Genomic DNA, 19287 nt, shown 5'->3' with positions numbered 1-19287 from the left:
ATGTTCTCGGATCGCTGGATCGCTGGATCGCCTCCTCGGATATTTGTCCGACGCATGAAGTTTATCCGGAGTGAGCGACGAACAGAACCGGCCTACGTCTGCAATGTCAAAGGGGGTCCGGATTCCTGATCACGTTCGACTTGTTATTTAAACGAACTGCTCTCCCTAGATCTGGACATGGGCAGTTCATCGATCAAGAACCTGGAACACCCCGACTACCTTGGTGCGGCTCACGATGTTGTCTACCATTCGCCCTCAAGCACCTACCCACATCGATAAACTCGCCCACGACACGGAGGACGTCGCCTCGCCGCAAGCAGAGCCTCTGACAGTGGATGAGCTCGTCCGTCACCGTGCATCTCTCGGGCCATCGCAACCAGTCGTTTACTACCCTCGGGCTGGGATAGAGTACTCTGAATTCCCACTGCAAAATCTCGATGTCTTTGCCTACCGAGTCGCGAAGATACTGGCAGAGAAGATCCCACCCCGGAAGTCCTCCTCAGAATGTCCCGCTGTCGTTGCCTTATTGGGTCCTTCGAACCTGGACTACCTCGTTCTCCTTCTCGCAGTAACCAAACTCGGCCATGCTGGGCTGCTTCTTTCCACCAGGATATCAGTCGAGGCCCATGTGTCTTTGATAGAACGGACCAACGCGCAGCATATGTTCGTCCACGGCTCCTTCAGAGATATAGCTGCGAAAGTCAGCGAGCGAATTCCGCTGGTGCAAGTTCACAGTATCCCAAGTGAAGAGAACTACGATTACCACATCCCGGACGAACCCATCGACACGAACCTTCTTTCCCATCTGGACCCTGAAGTCGAAACAAAGCATCTCGCCTGGATCATCCACAGTTCGGGCTCAACCGGGCTGCCCAAACCCATATTCCAGTCACAGAGAGCGGCAGTCAAGAACTATGCTGGTAATATGAACATGCGTGGTTTCATTACCTTACCCTTGTATCATAATCATGGCATCTGCTGTCTTTTCCGGACGATTTATTCAAACAAGACTCTGCATTTGTACAACCCTCAGCTTCCGCTCACAAGTCAGTATCTGGTTGAGATTATGCGGTCATACAATTTCGAGATCTTCTACGGAGTCCCGTACGCGCTAAAGCTGCTTGCGGAGTCCGAAGAGGGTATTGAAGCCCTTGCTAAACTGAAAGCTGTAATGTTTGGAGGATCTCCGTGTCCGGATTCTTTGGGGAACTTGCTGGTTGAGAATGGGGTTAACCTCATTGCTCATTATGGCTCGTAAGTACTGTTAGATACGATGGTGCTCACTAAACTTACTTCATTAGAACTGAGACAGGCCAGTTGATGACTTCCATGCGACCTCCTGGCGATAAAAGATGGGACTGGCTCCGACCATCTGAAACCGTGAAGAAGTATCTGCGGATGGAAGAACGCTACCCTGGCATTTATGAGTCTGTCGTCCTTGACGGGTGGCCGTCGAAGGTTATGTCAAACCGACCAGACGGTGCTTACGCTACGAAAGACCTATTTCTGAAGCATCCTGAGATGGAAGCATATAAGTACTACTCCCGACTGGATGACACAATCACACTAGTCAACGGCGAGAAAGTCATCCCACTTGACCTGGAAGGACGAGTTCGGCAGCTCAGCGTGGTAGCAGATGCTCTCGCTTTTGGCATTGGCAAGTCGAACATCGGGTTGGCCGTCATTCGTGCTCCAGAGGCAGCATCTATGACAGACGAGCAAGTCATTGACGCCATCTGGCCGGCTGTCGAAGACGCGCACCAAACGCTGCCAGCATACGGCCTGCTGCCTAAGAACATGGTCCGGGTCCTTCCTGCCGATGCACCCTATGCCCGCACCGACAAAGGCACCGTCATCCGGCAGGCATTCTACCGCGATTTTGCCGACCTGATAGAGGCGTCGTACGAGGCCGGAGATGATATGACGGGCACTATGCTCTTGTCGGAGGAAGAGCTGAAGGCGTTCCTACACAAGGAGCTCTCTGCTATCGTTCCGGCCAGAACGACGAATGGTTTTACTGACGAAGAGGATTTCTTTTCTCTCGGCATGGACTCGTTACAGGCTTCTCAATTGCGGTCAGTGCTGGTCAAGTCACTCGACACCAAGGGATACAAGTTAGGGCTGAACGTTGTATTCGAGCACCCGTCTATTGCCTCTCTAGCGCGGTACCTTTTCTCCCTCACTTCTAAGACGCTGGAAACTATGGCTTCGATCGAGGAGCAAATGGAGGCATTAATTTCAAAATACAGTGATTTCGAGCATCATGTCCCTCGTCCTAATGAATTAAGCGGAAGATACATTGTGAGCCTTCGTTCTTGACCTAATGATATTTAAGCTAAGAATCTTCAGGTCGTTACTGGAGCCACCGGCTCCCTTGGCTGCCACGTCGTCGCCAAACTATCAACTCTCCCAGACGTACAAAAGATCTACTGCTTCGTCCGCGCCAACTCCACCCTCGATGCTTACGGCCGCCTCTTGGGCTCCCTCCGCACCAGACGCGTCTATGATACTCTATCCACCTCCGCAAAGAACAAGTTAATAGCCCTCCCTTCGAACCTCGCCCTCGCAACTCTAGGCCTCGACACAATGACCTACAATACCCTCACCTCCACCATCACGGACATAATCCACTGCGCCTGGTCAGTAAATTTCACCCTGCACCTCTCCAGCTTCGAAAAGGACAATATCGCCGGCATCCAACACCTTGCAAACCTCTGTCTAAGAGCTCAACGGCCCGCACCAGCAACTCTAAACTTCTGCTCCTCTATCAGCGCCGTTGTCCGCTCGCCCGAACCCTCCATACCTGAATCCTTACCTTTAAGCCTCGCACACGCCCAAGCCATGGGATACGCCCAGTCAAAGCTTGTGGCCGAACATCTCTGCGTCAAAGCATATCAGCAAACGGGCCTCTGCACTCGCGTGCTCCGCATCGGACAGGTCGTTGCCGATACAGAGAACGGTATCTGGAATACCACCGAGGCAATCCCGCTCATGATCCAGTCAGCGACGACAATCGGCGCCCTGCCTAAACTAGACGAGTTTCATCGCTGGCTTCCCGTGAATACTGTAGCCGGCGTTGTTGTCGATATCGCCCTCTCAGAGTCCGATGTAGACGGACCAAAGGACGCGCAAGCCATTTACAACATTATCTCCCCGTACCCCTTCCACTGGACAAACGAACTGCTTCCCTGTCTGCGGGATGCGGGCCTGGTTTTCGAAGAGCTCGACACCCGCACCTGGCTCAAGAGGCTGCGCGAATCAAATCCGGATCCCCAGGCTAATCCGCCGATTAAGCTGGTTGATTTCTGGACGGGGAAATATGATCACGACTTCCCACCGCGGGTTGTAGGCTGGGAGACGGGGAAGACGAAGGCTGTCTCGAGGACGTTTGGCCAGGCAAAGAAGTTGCAGCGTGATATTGTGCAGAAGATGATGAGTTACTTTTTTGGTGTTGATGGGTGGGGGAAGGGGAAGGTGAAGCTGACTTGAAATACAAGGTATAGAGCGGCCACCTGAGAGTCCTTTGTTGATTTGATTTGATGTGATAGGCATTGTATTTAGTTATGATGAGTTAAATTAGAACAGAAAGAACCCATCTATACAACATTGACATTAGAATTATGTATACTGTAAACAACCTGAAAATATCAAATGAGCTGTTTTCGGACAGAGAGTGTGGGTGAAGAGAGTAATGAAGATAGGATGATCTCTCGAAATACTCGATGAGGAACGTACCATATATAAGGCTTCACGACCAACAGCGGAATTTTCCTCCTCGCGAGACACCAATCTTTACTATATTGTGAGCAGGTCGAAGTCGAATATTAGTATATTCCAGCTATAGAAATGCAAATATACAACCTATCACCTTTCATGCACCATCAGACAAAGTGCCAATAAAATCAACCAAGAATTTGAGAAAAAAAAAAAAAAGATCAAGCGCCTCCCTGGATCTGCTCCCCATGCCAACAGAACAGCCCAAGACGCCCGCGCAAAACGAGCAAAACAGCAGCCCTGGAAACAAGACGTAAAAAGTGTATACCAAGATGATGACAATGTAGACAGCCAGATGGACAGATGCTTGCAGTATACACAGAACATGATTAGACGGGTAGGCAGGATAGATGTCATGGGGTATGATGAGAGTAAAAGAGCGGGTATCTAGGTGAAGGACGAAGAGGAAGCGCTGGAGTGGAAATCTGGAGTGTAATGTAGATCCGTTGCGGTGGAACTAGGGGATGCGCCAGTGATGCCAGCACCATTGGTAGCAATCTGCTCCTTGAGGGCTCTATACTCCGCAAGCTGGGTTCGTAATTCTTGCAGCACATCTCCAATCGGCGCGGCGTGGTCGTCAAGCCGGTCGCCTGGCTTGAAAGGTCGTAGCATATGTCGCAGAGCAAGGGTACTTATCGCGACCTGGCAGGAGTTAGTAATGCATATATCAAGCCCACGGGGTTACAGACCTCGATCCGAGTTACTTGCTGCTCGATCAGGCTGACGACACTCGAATCAGCGAGTTCTCCGCCGTGCTTCTTGATTATATCGAATAATGCCGAGTTAGGTTTATCTAGGCGCGGTTCGCCTGGGTGTTCTAACGCTCCACATAGCCTTTCGAGCCGGAGTGTGATCTCCCATAATCGCCATATAGCTTCTGTTTGGATCTGGAGTTGAGAGTGTTGACTAATAGTGGTGGGGGTGCTTTCTTCACCGGACATTTGGTCCTGGGTCGACAAGCGTCCCGATAGAGCATGAGGGTAAATCAGATATAGAGGTTCGGGATTCTCAAGGCCTTTCAACTTCCGCTCGCCTTGATCTTTTATCACAAATCCCTGGCTATTTAGTTGTTGAAGTTCGCGCCGGATATTGTCCCCCAAATCGAGTGCATAACTTTCTTCCGAACCAGTAGAAGCAGCACGTTCACTGTCGGCGAAGAGCTCGAGGTTACGCTGCATGTCGTTCATGAAATCCGACGAAACAAATATTTGCCCGCCGTCAGCAACGGCCGAGATTCGTGATGCGCGGTTTACCATTGGTCCAAAGTAATCCATGCGGTTAGTAATGGGATCCTTTTCGCAGACAGGCTCACCCCAGTGAATTCCCATCCGAACTGACAGACCTCGGAAGATTATGTTATTTTCCATGTCGAATTGAACTTGGCACTGAGGCTGCTCAAGAATTTCCGTCGGCCATTCAGCTTCCAAAAGTTGGTATTGGCAGTTGAAACACCAGAGCAAAGCAGCTGTTGTTGTTGAAAACGCGACCATGAAAGCGTCACCTTCAGTCTTCACCTCATAACCACCAATAATACCTAATTGGCGGCGGAGGATATCATTGTGGATCTGGATAGCTGAGCGCATTGCGTCGGGGCACGTCTCCCAAAGACCTGTGGACTGCTTGATATCCGTGAAAATTATAGCCAGTTCTCCGGTTGGAGCGTCAACATAGTCAAATCGAGCTAGTCTGGAGTCTCCAGGCATATCACGCGGTTTTTTGGTGCGCTTCGGGCTGGGTAGGATCGAGTCATCGACCTGACTAAAGCTATTCATGCTTGGGAAGCGCGGCGGGCGCCTCTCACGTTTCCTGAGATCTCCAACTCCAAGAATCATCACCATAAGCTTATTGTTGGCTCCGAATGACAGTGCAAGATCCCTTATCTTTTGCGCAGCAACCATCAGGTCCCTTCGTTCAGCTCTCGTAACATCCACGACAAGGTCTGGAGTCACGTAATCCCAAAGTTCTTTTGAGGCCAGAATAATCATCTCATCCTGCTCGGTCAAGCTGACGTGCATCGTATGCGGTGCTGCGATCACTGCAGGCATTAGATTGAAGTACCCAAATGACCGGGAGACAGGAAGGTAATCATTCAGTCTTCCGTTGCGGGAGACAAATCCGCCTGCCGCTCGGATGCGCGCCCTTTCTCCTGCTTCTGCCGGATCATGGTTCCGTGTCAGATATCTCATACTACCATCTGACTTGACGAGTATAGCCTGAGCGTCACCGATATTGGCAGCATATAAATCCGTATTGTTCAGGTACAGAACGGTCGCGACGCCGCCAGACTGAAGGTCTTCCTTATTGAGCCGGACTTTCTTTTGATCGGATGAGTCCTCTTGAAATAATCTGACATCTTGGTCGATGGACTTGTAGCAAGCAAAAGCCATATTCCTGTTGAGAGTCAGGAACGTCCGCCTGAAGGCATCCAAGGGTGTCTCTTGCTCGTCCCGCCGGAGGCGCTTAAGCTCAGCAGAAAAAGTATGAAGGAAATTCTCATGCAGGAACTTGGCAACCCTAGAGCCTCCAGTAGAGCTAGGCTGGCCATCAAACATGCCGACAACGGTTTCGACATTATCCTGTCTCATTCGAGGCACGATCATGTCGATGATAGAAAGATGTTCGCTTCGACCTAAGAAATCTGCCATACCGTAGGCGAGTGAACCTGCCAAAGAGGCAGACGTCCTCACTCGGCGATCTTCATTCTCTTCCGGAATATTGGACGTCGTGAGTGTGACGTCCATCAATCCAAGTACCCGGAGGTGAGTGAGTGAATTGAAATCGGTTAAATCTGCTCCGTTCGGCGGCTGAGATCCCAAAGACGAGACATTCGGCTTAATCTCCAGCCGTTTGTTCCCAGAGAAGTTGAGATACTTCAGATTTCGATTCCAATTCCAGTTCCAGTCATAAGGCCAGTTCGACACGTTGTATTTCAAGTAATTGCTTCCAACGTCGAGAATAGAAAGCTTGCTCACTTTGCACAGTTCCGCCGGAAGAACCTGGAATCGATTGGCATTGATGTTAAGAATCTTCAGACTACTCCCTTCTTCTAGGTCGTCTGAGGGCAGAGAGGTTAGCTCGTTGCCAGATAGGTATAGCTCCGTAAGTAGAGGCCAGCGTTTCAGGAGCCCAGGCGGAATTTCATTCAGCACGTTATACGACAAATTCACTATTCGCAACTCAGGGATAAATGAGAGTTCACGAAACACGTCATCCTCGAGCCGGTTATCGGCCAGGTACAAGTTCCGGAGCGAGCCACCAAATGTAGTGGCCACATGCTGAGAGAAATTCGAATCTTTCCTGGATGATGGGCTGCCTTCTGCGAACTTCGAAGCAGTGGAGACCTTCCTTCCTCCCTGACTAAGAGAGGAGGCGACCGACGGTTTTCGAGTGCTCCCACCACCGGGAGAGCTCCCACTGGGCGCGCTGCCAGATGCCTGGCTGGGACGCCGTGTTTCCTGCTCTTCTACAGTGCCCAAGTCATCATAACTCGGCGTAACTGAGCCACCGGGTGTCATCGCGGGAGTAGTACCAGCAGTAGCCTCGCCCGGAAGCTGAGGTGGCGGGCCGCCATGCTTGGGAAAGCTATCCAGAACGTTTGATGAGACGTTGAGAGTCTCTAGTTTCAGACAATACCAGATCTCTTGAGGCAGCCTTCGCAAGTTACACTCTCTCAGATTAAGGTACTTGAGCTCGGTCAAACACCCTATAGACGGAGGAAGTGACGAGAGAGGATTCTTGGCCATGCTAAAATGCTCGAGTTTCCGCAGCTTTCCGATATGAGGGGACATGGACATGAAGTGATTCTTATCCAGGATGAGTTTTGTGAGGTTGGGCAAGCTATCGAACAGGGTGTCACGAAATTGGACCAGTTTCGCCGAGGCTATGTTGAGGGATGTTAGAGTTGGCATGGGCGCGTCAATGTCGAACTGCGTTACAGGGCAATGATCCAAGACCAAATTCCGCAGCTTGGGGAACGACCCTCTGAACTTAGACACAGAATTGTGACCGATCAATAGCTGTTCCAAGCGCGGAAGGAGTGTCAAGCTGTCAATATTCACGATCTCATTGAATCGGGCATCTATCTCCTTCAAGTTCACAAGATCTTTAATCGACTCGCCGAAAGGCCCTCTGAATCCGTTATTTGTCATCCAGAGACGCTCGAGGCTAGTCAGGTTGCCAATATTTGGGAGCTCGGAGATATTGTTGAAGCTAATATCAAGATCCACCAAGCTTTTCAAGTTGCAGAGAAACTCGGGGAACACTTGAAAATTATTCGAAGCAATGTTCAGACTCCTCAGAGATTTGAAGTTTCCAAAGTAATCCGGAAGCTTTGTCAGTCGATTATTGGCCAGTTTGATACTGACAAGTCCTTGTAACCTGTCAAGGTTCGCGTGGTCGAGCTGATCCAAGAAGTTGTTTGAAACATCCAGATACGTTAGACGGCTTGCAAGACTGAAGCTGGGTGGAAGGCGTAAAGCTTCACTTCCTATATACTTGATCTCTCGCAGATTGATGCAGCCCTGAATAAAGTCTTTTGGCACATCTAGCTCCAAGTTCCTGGAGAGATTGAGCGATATGATCTCCGGAGCTTTCTTGTAAAGAGCGATAGGGATGGTAACGAGACTCCGTCCTTGAAGATCCACGTGGCTGAATTTCTGGTTCTTGCTGAAGCCTGGCTCTCCCTCAAGACTGCTGTACCCGCTGAGTTTGGTGGGCAAGAAGGTAAAGCGAAGAATGTAACTATGGTCCTCCCGGCCAAGCTCTTCAATCCTGTCCTTCTCAGTATAGCCGATCTGTTCGAGTAATTTCTTCTGCATGAGAATGGGCTGTTCATTGGGATCCAGCTGTCGAGAGATATCATTTTTGCGCATGACTATTTCGTAGTTATTGAGGTGGTCAGTTAGAAAAGACTTCTTTCCCAGTGACAGAAGTACATCGGCAACCGTAGCATGTAACCCATTCGAGAGTGTGGCAAATGTTCCATCAATGCGGAACACACGGATAAAATACGGAACACCATCAGGTTCAGCTATTGTTCGAGCAGCATCGTTGGTCATCTTGGGAACTTTGGCCAAAACCTCATTTCTTTGGCGTTTGACATGCCAGCTCTCAGGAGCGTCCCAATTTCCGGCACCTAGCTGGTCCCCCAGCCTCTTCTCATCATGGCGTACCGTCTTTCCTTCATTCGTCTTATCCCCATCATCTGCAGCTGGCTGAACGATGCCTTCCATGTGCGATAGATCCGTGTCCAAAGCCCAGACACCGGGTGCTTCTGAGGGGTTCGTCTCCTTTCCGATGGGGGTTTCGTGACCAGCACCGCGGCGGCCTCGCAGCTTACCAGTCGCAATTCCTAGGCCTTTGCCATCTTTCTTTCGTTCATGTTCCCCATTTTCAGCGCCCTTAGAAGGTGCTCCCTCCAGACTGCCTTGCCGTCCTCGTCGTCCAGGGGAAGCATCACGCCGTGCAAGCTTTGATGTGCCCCTAATAGCATCTGTCGGTCCTTTTGACCCTGGAAAATGCTTAAGGTTGGGTCGGCGGAGTTTTCCCAGGAACGAGCGCTTAGAAGAAGGTGCACCAGGGGAGCCTTGGCCAGAATCCTTAGTATAAAAGCTCTGGAGACTTGGCGTGGGGCTCGTCGAGCGCCCAGCAAGATTGATAGACGAGTTAGCTGCGGGTCGGAAACCTAAGCTACCGTCCCTGGACGGACGTAGGCCAACGGAAAAGTCATCACGGCCTGTTGAAGGACGATCGGGGTATCCAGCGAGGTCTCCAGCAGCGTTTGCCTTCTCCTCCTTGCTTCGTGAGTGTCGATGGCCGCTAAAATGCCTGCGGGTCGGATCCCTCGATGTACTAGATGCACCCTGTGAACCAATACGATGCCGATCTAGCGCGGTAGGTGCTTCACGGACAGGTGCTTCTCCAAGCTGTGGAATATCCTATACTAGTCAGTTCCATCACAGTTGCATGATTGGCAAACTTACATTATATCTCTGGTACTCCCAGGGTGTTATATCACTCGAGGGAAGCGGGGTCCTGGGGCGGCCAGGTTGATGAGCGTCATCCTGGACACCATCAGACGGACGTCTCGAGCCCTCAGAGTCAGCTCTTTGACGAGATCTGAAGTAATCAATCGACGACGGTTTAGACCCCGAGCTGTGGTGACCATCATGGTCTTGCTTTGAATCACTAGCGTTGGGATCGTCACCGAAGAACCCTTGTAACTTTTTCCGGAAGAGCCCGCTTGTGCTTGATTTTGACCCTTGGCTGCTTACAGTCGTAGCACTGGCAACAGATGGTCGCCGGTGATCTCCATTATAATCAAGATCTGGGGCGTCGCTGGCAAGTGTGCGTCCTGTGCCTGGACGGAAAGTGGCTGTGGCAGGGGAGGCTTCGTGTTCGGAGTGATCGTGGAAAAAAGTGCCGTGTGCATCGCCAGTGCCCAATCTTGGGGAATAAGATAGTGTTCCCTGCGGATCGTGCTGAAAATAATCGCCGTAATTGGTGTTCACACGGGGACTCGGATTATTGATAGGTGGAGGGCCTGGATCGTCATTCCCAAGGACAGCTAATGCTTTTCTATGACTACCAAAGCCTTGATTCTTGCGCACGTCCGTGGGAGAAATATCGGGCGAGCCCCACGAGAACATGGAGGTGTATAGGTCATTCGGGGCGCCTAGAGAAGGTGGTCGTGGAGCCGGGAGTTCAAGCCTAACGAGCGGTCAGTTATCGAAACAGAATATATGGCGCCATATCGCTAGAAGCAATTCGACTTTAAGCAGCAAATTGGGTAGGGGATCAATGTTACCTATCGCTGCCATCGTCTTTGGAATGGGGAGAGATGCTCCGACCGCTAGGCACAATGCGACCATATCGACGACCATCATCCCTGATAGTTTCTTGCGATAGCCCACTGTTGTTCCCAGAGCTCTCCGAGCTATGTCTTCCTTCTGGCAGTTCCCCGCCTGGAAACGCCATTGTTGAATAATAGTTTGGTTAACGGCTCGAGCTGGGGTTGATGATCTTTCATAGACAAGACCGGAGATTCACCACCGCAGACACCATCAACAACCCCCCGCTAGATTTTCACAGAGGAGAGGCAATGGCCGATGTGAGGTAACGGAACCAGTACGGTGAGATCGCAGTGTGTTAACGGCGAATGCCGGAAGACTGAATGCGTCGGAGAGTGAGACAGCGAACACGTTTGAATAAGCCCTTGGCGTCAGATACGCGATATCATGGAAGTCGGAAATAAAGGTGCTCCGTATGTTCTGGGACGTGTATGTTCGAAGGGGGGAATGCGTCGCTGTGCCGATACTTCGAAGTTGCTTGGATGTGTCGTCAGGCGCCGCAGTGCTTCAGGTCCAGGAGGGAGAGCAGGAACGATCAGGAAACGCCATCGCACGTTTCGAGGCGAGACCACATGAGCGCATGACATGAACTAGCAGAAAATGCAACAGTTTAGAGACTGGGCCGAAGCCGATGTGAGTCGAGTCGTAGGGAGGATGATATGGTCGGGGAGAGGGGAGCTGCAGAAGAGCACTGAGCACCGGACTGAGTTGAACTTGAGGCTCTGACCTCCGGGCACGCTAAGCCCAATCTAGCAGTCATGGGCTAGTTCGGCTCCGCCTCACTAGAGTACTCATCAGAAGTCCAGTATCGTTTCCTAGGCCCTCGTTACTCCAGTTATTAATTTACCTAGCTACCAAAATCCAATATTCAAATTCTTCGTTGATGTTGCCAGACAGGGCTCGGGCAACAATGGATGTATAGCTTCGTAACTTGGGTCTGATGACATAATTTACTGGGGTCGGGAGGGCTACTGGTCTGTGCGCCACGTCTGTGCTTTGAATGGAAGAGACCACCATCTCGATCTATATCATCCGCTTTTGGAAATGAATTGAATTAATACTCGTACTTGGCATCTAAGTATGAACTTAGTGCAACAGAAGATAGGTCCTTTGGCTACATTCGACACTGGTGGTGAAATAATCTTGAAAGAACGTCTTATATATATATCCCGGTTAGCAGATCAGATTTTGACTAACATTGCCGATAATGAACTCTGCTGGTTTCTTCATAGGCTTTCTTCGTAAAGAGGTTAGGACTGTATCATGTTCTTGAGTTTATCAGGTGGCAGCTACATATATAGGCTAAAAGGACAGTGCGCCAGACATCTACGCGCATTGTGATAGAGCAAGAATATGTACGTCGGCTCCGATAGCATAGTTGACTATCAAAAGCCTTGAAGAAATATAAGCCTCTTTATTGGAGTAACCTGCAACAGGCACTATAAATCTTTTGTTCTTGCGGCAGTGGATTCTCATATTGTTTGCTAGATCTCTTCTTCGTTGGGTTCAGTATTATATCACTGGGAGCCAAAGCCGCGCCGGATGTACACAGATATCTGAGGAAGTTTCCTAGATACCTGATGAAATATAATGCTAACTCTCGGTTATAGTAAAAAACAGTCCCTTGCTACTACTCCCTCATGCATAACTAGGATCGGACTAACATTAAATAGAAAGACCTAGCCTGATTTCCCCTGACGATACTACTCTGAGCATCGCGGAAACATAAGAGCAGACGTTGCCTCCGCTGATCCGGCAAACCCATTGACCAACCGGAGTAGTCTTTTCCTGACGAGGATAAACTAAGTCGGTTAGTAAAGGATGTGTCAACCGCGACACCAGCGCCAGGTGTTCTCTTTGTGGTTCATCAGATATAATTGAGGATTGATTCAGGGAGAATGGGCCCAAAGCTGGACGGCAAAGTCTCGAATGATCGTAGGATGAAGATGGATAGCTTATTTATAATGGTCTCTGCAGGCCTCAACTTGGATGCTTTCTCTAAGAGGGTTATGAGAGTTATGAGGTTGCCGGTTATTGGACGTGGAGCGCGCTTGGAAAACCCAGGTCTGTCCTTTGCTTGGCAGTGCAGCAGACCTACGGCACTTTAATTGGTGAACAACGTGAAGTATAGTCACCGTGATTTTAGGTCTTTCCTTCCCATCATTCCCGGCTTAGCCTGCAATAAAGCAGTTGGTGCGACGCTGCTTGTATTACCCAGGATAGCGGCTAGGGAGAGGATATCCAGCAAGTATATAGTGCATCATTCTTTGTGTTGAGGTTTCCCGCCCGAAACCATGCCCTTGCATTGCGCATGGCATCAACACGCGAGGCGAGGAATGCACCATGAAACAGCCACGTCATATCCAAGAGAAACAGATCATCAAGGGTCCGTGGCGGTCAAAAAGGCGCAGTGATCTGACCAACCATAAGCTGTTGTCTTGATCACCAGCCACCGGTCCCGTGACTTTTGTGGAGAAGCCCAAGACTCCCAATCGGGGAAAGTCAATATATCGCCTGAATCTAGCTGAGCTCACTGAGGCCTGGCCCAGAACGAGAATCTGGTGGCTGGACGAATCTAATACCCGACTGCCTGCTGACAAGACATTTTGGGCTTGACATCAGCCGCTTCACTATGATTTAGGCCGATCTCTTTAAATAGCATGCTATGGGTTTCGTCACTAGAAATGATGACTGCCCTTTCACATTTGGATGTCTCTGGTCGTTCGACCTGCACCTTCCTTGATAGACCGGACGCCGAAGCTGCTGCATTGAGGACCACGACATCCCAGCAACAACAACAACCGTCAAATCTCGACAAACCTCCATATCCTTGTGTTTTCTTACCGTCGCAACTCTCGCTTTTTATTCTTGACTGACAAATTGTACATATCCTGGTTGATTCGTTTGACTCTTGCGTTCATCTATTTCAGACGTCCTTCACCATGAAATTCCGGCTTAAAGGCTCGACGGTTGGTCTTCTTTCGTGGCTGGCTGTGGCCGCGGCCCAAACATATACCGACTGCAATCCGCTGGAACAAAGTGAGACCTCTGCCCGTTAATGGGGCCTAAAATGCTAATATTTTGAAGGTTGTCCCGCAGATCCTGCACTGGGCGGCTCCGCCAATTACGACTTCACCCAGGGCGCATCTGATGACTTTACCGAAGTCATGTCGCCGTCTTATGGCAGCGACGGAGCGAGTTTCACCGTGGCAAAACAAGGCGATGCTCCGCTGATACAGTCGGACTGGTACATCATGTTCGGACACGTCGAATTTGTGATTAAGGCCGCACCTGGAGTCGGCATCGTCAGTAGTGCCGTCTTGCAATCAGATGATCTGGACGAAATCGACTGGGAGTGGCTTGGGGGCAATAATGAATATGTCCAAACAAATTACTTTGGAAAGGGCAACACCGCCACCTATAACCGTGCAGCTACCCATGCCAATTCAGGAAATCACGATTCCTTTCATACGTATACCATTGACTGGACTTCATCCCATGTCGTATGGCAGATTGACGGCAACACTGTTCGTGTACTTACTCCCGACTCTGCAGAGAGCAACCAATATCCTCAAACACCTATGATGGTGAAAGTTGGAGTCTGGGCCGGTGGTGACCCCAACAATAATGAGGGCACGATCCGTGAGTTTATCTCTCTCTGCGTCCCTGTTAGGGCAATATATATAACGGAATTTGCTAATATACTTGTAGAATGGGCGGGGGGAGAAACTGATTATACCGCTGGACCCTTCACGATGTACCTGAAGTCCATTAAGGTGACCGACTATTCGACCGGCAACTCTTATACATACAGTGACAACAGCGGGTCATGGCAGTCAATAATATCAGATGGTGGCAAGATCAATGGCAATAGTGCGGCTCAGTCAATGACTGATATCGGGACGGTGCCCTCAATAACCGCGACTGCCGACAGCGGGCCGATTCCCTTTGAGGGAACGCATCGCGAAACCACAAGTTTCTCCACGCCCAGTATCTATCCTTGGGTCCCCCGGCCAAGTAGCGACGACGATTCGGACTCATCTCCGTCCACAAACTTGCCAGGAGATTGGCATTTTGCTGGCAGCGGAAAACCTCAGCCACCCAGCCGGTCCTCTATGAGTGAGCATTGCCCACAATTCCGTTTTATACCCTCGTCAAATTTCATGCTAAAGCGATGCCTCTTCACAACCCAGTATATGCGCCCGTCTATGTCTGCCTCGTATCACTTCTGGTCGGGTTTATACTCCCCCTCCGACCTTGAACCTACGGACGAATCTCCTCGTTGGGTGTTTCCTGAAACAGACCCAGCAGAGCTATCCGACGCCACTACCGACGAATTTAGAAGAGTGTCAGCCACGTCAGGACAGGATCGCAATGGCCTCACCATAAGTGCCGCGAACCGCATCTTCAAAATCTCTTGGGTTTTGGGTGCCTCTTGTGCGCTTCTAGGTAGCCTGCTAGTATCTGCCTGAGAAAGATCATTCAACAAACTACTGAATCGACTTCCAAGCTGGCAGGCGCATTCACCCACGACTCTCTAGAGATACGCGACGAACATTCACGAATAAACGAATTCTCTTACGGTTACGGCGCTGGCTTAAAGGATGAATTTTCCCGTCCGTTTCTCCCTCCTCTTCCTACATCTATTTCCAGGATTGGATGGCCAGTCTTCGAAGTGGAAACGGCAGGATCCCTCGAGGTAAAATTTCCATCTTCCGTCAATTCACCAGCTCCCTACTTCTCCTTGTACTATATCCTTGTCCGTTTGCAACCATCTATAGATCTGTACATAATCAGTTGAGACACTTGGAGTTGATTGATGTCAGGCACTGGGGGCTGATGCCTCTAGCTCGCTCATCTGGTCTACCTAATTCTGCGGTCATGCTCTCCTTAGCGGAGATCCTAACAAATCCACCTCTCAGTATGGCTAGGATTATTGATATGGAATTGTCATCATTACGAACTTCTTAACATGAAAAATCTTAATCTGAATCCGGCATCAATCAGTAGGCATTGAAAGACAGTCCCATCCATTTCAGAGCACTATGCTGCTTACGGATAATAACATTAGCTGTATCCCGCACCCCCCCAGCACCTGATTACTTAGCCGTTTCTTTCAACCAGGCTTTTAGCCGTTCAGACTCATGTATGTGTTGATTGTCGTCCCACCGTTATCTAGGATGAAGCCTCCACTCGGACAGAGGTCGTGATCCACTAATCGTTGCTGCAACGCAACCTTTTGATTGTTTAGGCTCATGGAGACTTCGGGACTTGACAGTGGGTTTTATCTAGTTTAAATGGTGGGAACCCTTTGCTAAAATCGAGATTGGATGAAGAAGCGACGAACAAAAGACTAATGCGATGACCTAAATACAAACGAGAAATAATCCACACTTTCTTTAACTCGCCTTCATAACATCACCACATGTAGATCCGCTCGCAATCTGAAATACATGCTCAAAAAAGACGATAATGTCCAGACCTGCTTGATGATAGGATGTAAAATATCATGAACCAATGCTGAAAAAGTATGCATACCGCATATGACTCTTGTACGTGTAGGGATGACGGTTTCTGACTGTCGTAAATGATATCTTCTCTAATAAAGGTAGCTCAACATTTACTTTGTTCAGGCACGGCTATGGGCTTCATGGTGTTTCTCAGCGTCCGGTCTGACCAAGCGACGGAGCCCTAAGTACGGCATATTCACAGGGCTATCTGATCCGACGTAGAGAAACATGTCGTACAGCCAGCCGCCGAACGTACACCCGAAGAAGGGGGCCACAACTGGTACCTTTGGAGAGACGGATTGTTAGAACGCTGAAACTTGAAGTATTAGTCTGAAGGCTTACCCAAAAATAATAGTTTCCTGCCTTCCACACCTCAGTTCCGTATCCAAGCATGTACGAGACCAACCGGGGCCCAAAATCTCGAGCAAGATTTATAGCGTACCCTGTCTCCCAACCAAAGCAAGCACCAATTCCAAAAATAGTGAAGAACATGCCAAGAGGCATAAAAGGACCGGCGCCCATGTTTCCCTTATCAATTAGGGCAAATATCACGAACATAAGGATTGAACTGGCAACAAACTCGGAGAAGAATTGTCCTGTACGGGTCATGAACTCTGCGGGGTATGTGCAGAATATACCTGCTGACGCCGTATCTGAGTATCCGGGGACGGTCCTGATGCCGGGTCCTCCCTCGTAAGTGTCGATGGCTGATTTATAGTTTCCGTAGACGATAGCTGCAGCGGACATGCCTCCAAGGAGTTGAGAGATGGCGTATACTGGCCACTTCCGCCACGGAAACTTCCTGAGTACGCACATTGCAAAAGTCACGGCAGGATTCAGATGGGAGCCTGATATGCCGCTTACGTAGACGCCGAGCATGACTCCGAGACTGTTTTGAGATTGCTGGAGTTAGAATTGAGCTTGGACTTAAGATTCAGGAGAAAAAGGCACCCACCCCCATCCCCAAGAAATAGACTGGTAGTCTCCTTTTTGGTTATTGCTGAGAACAACCTGCGCGACTACTCCATTGCCGAAGAGGACCAATATCAGAGTGCCAAAGAACTCGGAGAAGGCCTCGCGACAATATGCTCTTATCCTAGTCCACAATGGTGATGGATGAGCATCGATTGCTGTAGGCTCTGCTTCGGTTGTTTCAGACGCCGTACTCACTCCGAGGACGGCGTCTCGCTTATTGCTCGTTTGCAAAGAAACCTGCATGTTCTTGGGGATATCGATTCCGTTAACAGCGGACATAACTGTAACCATTTAGTAAAATAGAAGAGTATATAGGATATGATGAGTCTCTTCTGTCTTTACCAGAAGGGATATGCTCAGAAGTGCTGGGCGAGGTGTTCAAATAGGAAGGGAACGCCGTGGGTTGTGCCTCGGGGTCTTCGTGCAAGGTGTGCAACATATCCTACATCTAAACATCATCAGCATACATGGTGTCACCTTCTCTAAATTATGGTACTGGAACCATACCATGAAAAGCACTGTCTAGCTGTAGATATGCAGGAGGTCCTAGTCAAATGCTCTGGCCATATGGAGCACGATGGTTCTGATTAGGGAGAGACGGAACGCAGTGAAGAGGTCCAAGCCTGGGAAAGGAGACTGGAGCAAATGAGAGATCAGGGAAGACTCGTAAGATTGAGAGCTGGGAAGCGAGAGGGAGAGAAGAAGGGTGAAAATAGGAGAGATGTTTTAGGACCAGAATAGGAGGGGGGGTGTGCAAACAGACTGGCAGGCCTCCACTGGCCGGCAACCATTCACTTCTTCTGCTCTGTTTACCCTTGACGCCTCTACTTCTTCAACTCGCTTTCCACACATCATTACCTTAACTCTGTATCCCCGATTCTTTGTTTATTCTAGAGCAAGACTTTGTCATCTACATCCTCGTTTGAATATCATCTAGCTTGTCCTGGGATATAGATTTGTGAACATTTGCCTGACAATACTCCATCACTACACCAGAATGCAACCCAGCTGTCATTCAACACATGAAGGGCGTTGAAACTCTCAGAGAAAGCCTGATGAGCGTCGTGTCACATTCGCATCTCGGGCGTCGGATCTCACACCAGTCCTCGGTGCGCAAACTGTGTTTGTGCGACTTGCAGACATAAGCATCGCCAGGATGAGAGCGTTTCCATTCAAGGTAATTAGTCCCCCCAAGCCTGGTCTCTTTCATTGGCATTGCAACTGGTTGTGTACGATATTTCTGACAACTCCATCCAGGGTTCAGCCGCTGTTACCTTCCGCAGGGACGAGAATTGACACGCCTCTATCCGGACGCCATCACTCATATAGTAGTGCCCAGGGAACAGTGCGGCTCTGTGACATCAATCGCCGTTCTGTGGTCTCGTTCATGATGTTCTGGAATGTTTGGGTGGAGACTGAGAATGGTAGCGCTGGCAGCTGCATCGCATGGGTCAATATGTTTCAATCGCCATTCGTCCATCTTGTTGCTGTCATGTGGAGTTGTGGAGGTGGGTAACGAGCAGGGTTGGAGCTTGGCAGCGATTTGTTCGATGTTGGACCACCAGAATCCATGCTGCCGTACGCTTCGGCCCATGTCTGCCGGGCGCTCCTCAGTAGTAACATTAGACAGCCGACAAATGGTGGCTTCCAGATAACAAGGACTGAGAACAGCTTGTGGTCCGTATGGTCGCCCTTGTACACGGTTCTACCGGATCGGCGACTGGAGTCTTCCGACAGCTCAGATCGTCAATTACTCCACCGAGCATCTTTCCCCACGAACGCAACCAGCCTGTTGGGGCTGACGAGGTCACAAGGGTTATATTTGGCTTTGTCTACATGGGAGACAAACACATGGCTAAGTTCAGGATACCTACAGAAGTTCGAGAACATGGATTGAAATCTCGACTGGTTTGCAATTTTAGGCTCATGTTGGCCTTTATCTCAGGCGGTATCGGTCGAGGCGCTGTTTCGCGCCCTTTTTACGAAGACGGTCCTATAGCAGTGGCTTTCCATTTTCGTGACGCTAGCATGGGTATAGGTGAGATTATACTCTCGGCATTCACCCCTCCGTGCTCGGGGGCATCTCCCCCGCAGATATTGGATGGCGAGACGGAAAAATTGTGAAACCACTCGTCGTACTCATGCTTTGTCAAAGAAGTATTTAAACAAAGCTGGAGACG

At 49.8% G+C, this 19287-nt stretch overlaps 5 protein-coding genes across 5 annotated transcripts, besides 1 other annotated feature; 3 read left to right on the top strand and 2 right to left on the bottom strand.

Moving 5' to 3' along the window:
• Positions 1-19287: part of a sequence feature (contig 1.64 1..203363(-1)) that runs on past both edges of the window.
• ANIA_10486 (putative NRPS-like enzyme) lies at positions 236-3489 on the top strand (the record flags this gene model as incomplete). Its single annotated transcript, XM_050611377.1, has 3 exons — positions 236-1254; positions 1302-2301; positions 2350-3489. 3 exons carry the CDS (start codon positions 236-238, stop codon positions 3487-3489), a joined length of 3159 nt encoding a protein of 1052 aa, XP_050467411.1.
• acyA (adenylate cyclase acyA) lies at positions 4162-10749 on the bottom strand (the record flags this gene model as incomplete). The annotated part of the gene is made up of 4 exons (XM_656425.1): positions 4162-4416; positions 4464-9710; positions 9756-10482; positions 10580-10749. 4 exons carry the CDS (start codon positions 10747-10749, stop codon positions 4162-4164), a joined length of 6399 nt encoding a protein of 2132 aa, XP_661517.1.
• Positions 13565-15166, top strand: ANIA_03914 (protein crhA; the record flags this gene model as incomplete). The annotated part of the gene is made up of 4 exons (XM_050611376.1): positions 13565-13661; positions 13710-14264; positions 14334-14741; positions 14816-15166. 4 exons carry the CDS (start codon positions 13565-13567, stop codon positions 14881-14883), a joined length of 1128 nt encoding a protein of 375 aa, XP_050467410.1. The 3' UTR covers positions 14884-15166.
• Positions 15201-15604, top strand: ANIA_10490 (uncharacterized protein). The gene has a single exon (XM_050611375.1). It carries the CDS (start codon positions 15282-15284, stop codon positions 15591-15593), a length of 312 nt encoding a protein of 103 aa, XP_050467409.1. The 5' UTR covers positions 15201-15281; the 3' UTR covers positions 15594-15604.
• ANIA_03915 (uncharacterized protein) lies at positions 16252-17398 on the bottom strand (the record flags this gene model as incomplete). Its single annotated transcript, XM_050611374.1, has 3 exons — positions 16252-16416; positions 16475-17021; positions 17088-17398. 3 exons carry the CDS (start codon positions 17396-17398, stop codon positions 16252-16254), a joined length of 1023 nt encoding a protein of 340 aa, XP_050467408.1.

Source organism: Aspergillus nidulans, chromosome II (assembly GCF_000011425.1).
Source record: "Aspergillus nidulans FGSC A4 chromosome II".
NCBI classification, from domain to species: Eukaryota; Fungi; Ascomycota; class Eurotiomycetes; order Eurotiales; family Aspergillaceae; genus Aspergillus; species Aspergillus nidulans.
The sequence above is the reverse complement of the archived record's forward strand: the minus strand, read 5'-3'. Positions and strand labels throughout refer to the sequence as shown.

Coding starts and splice junctions, on each gene's coding strand:
- ANIA_10490 (XM_050611375.1), top strand. CDS start 15,282: ATGGCCAGTCTTCGAAGTGGAAACGGCAGGATCCCTCGAGGTAAAATT.